The 240-nt window shown below is 62.5% G+C and overlaps 1 protein-coding gene across 1 annotated transcript in view; it reads right to left on the reverse strand.

The window, feature by feature from the left end:
• Nucleotides 1-240, reverse strand: part of EMH_0048820 (uncharacterized protein) — a gene marked incomplete at both ends in the record, with an annotated part of 6,281 nt that overhangs the window by 1,643 nt on the left and 4,398 nt on the right. The window contains one exon of the mRNA XM_013496451.1: nt 1-134. Coding sequence (XP_013351905.1) covers nt 1-134 — 134 coding nt within the window. The remainder of the gene's footprint in view (nt 135-240) is intronic.

The following is a 240-nucleotide window of genomic DNA, read 5'->3' on the forward strand; positions in this document are numbered from 1 at the left end:
GTGACCTGCAAGTGTCTCCTCTGTGTCTCCTGCTGCTGCAATGCTGCTGCGCAGCAGCAGCGGAACAGAAGCAGCAGTGCTCCTGCTGCTGCTGCTGCTGCTGCTGCTGCTGCTGCTGCGGCCCCATGCAACTGCTGCGACAACCCGCAGCAGCAGCGCCTCCACTGCCGAGGAGCGGCGGCTGAAGAAGACAGTCTTAAAGAATATCCGGGGGGGGGAGAATTGCTGCTGCTGCTGCTG

Source organism: Eimeria mitis, genomic scaffold, assembly GCF_000499745.2.
Source record: "Eimeria mitis Houghton genomic scaffold, Emh_scaff2112, whole genome shotgun sequence".
NCBI classification, from domain to species: domain Eukaryota; phylum Apicomplexa; class Conoidasida; order Eucoccidiorida; family Eimeriidae; genus Eimeria; species Eimeria mitis.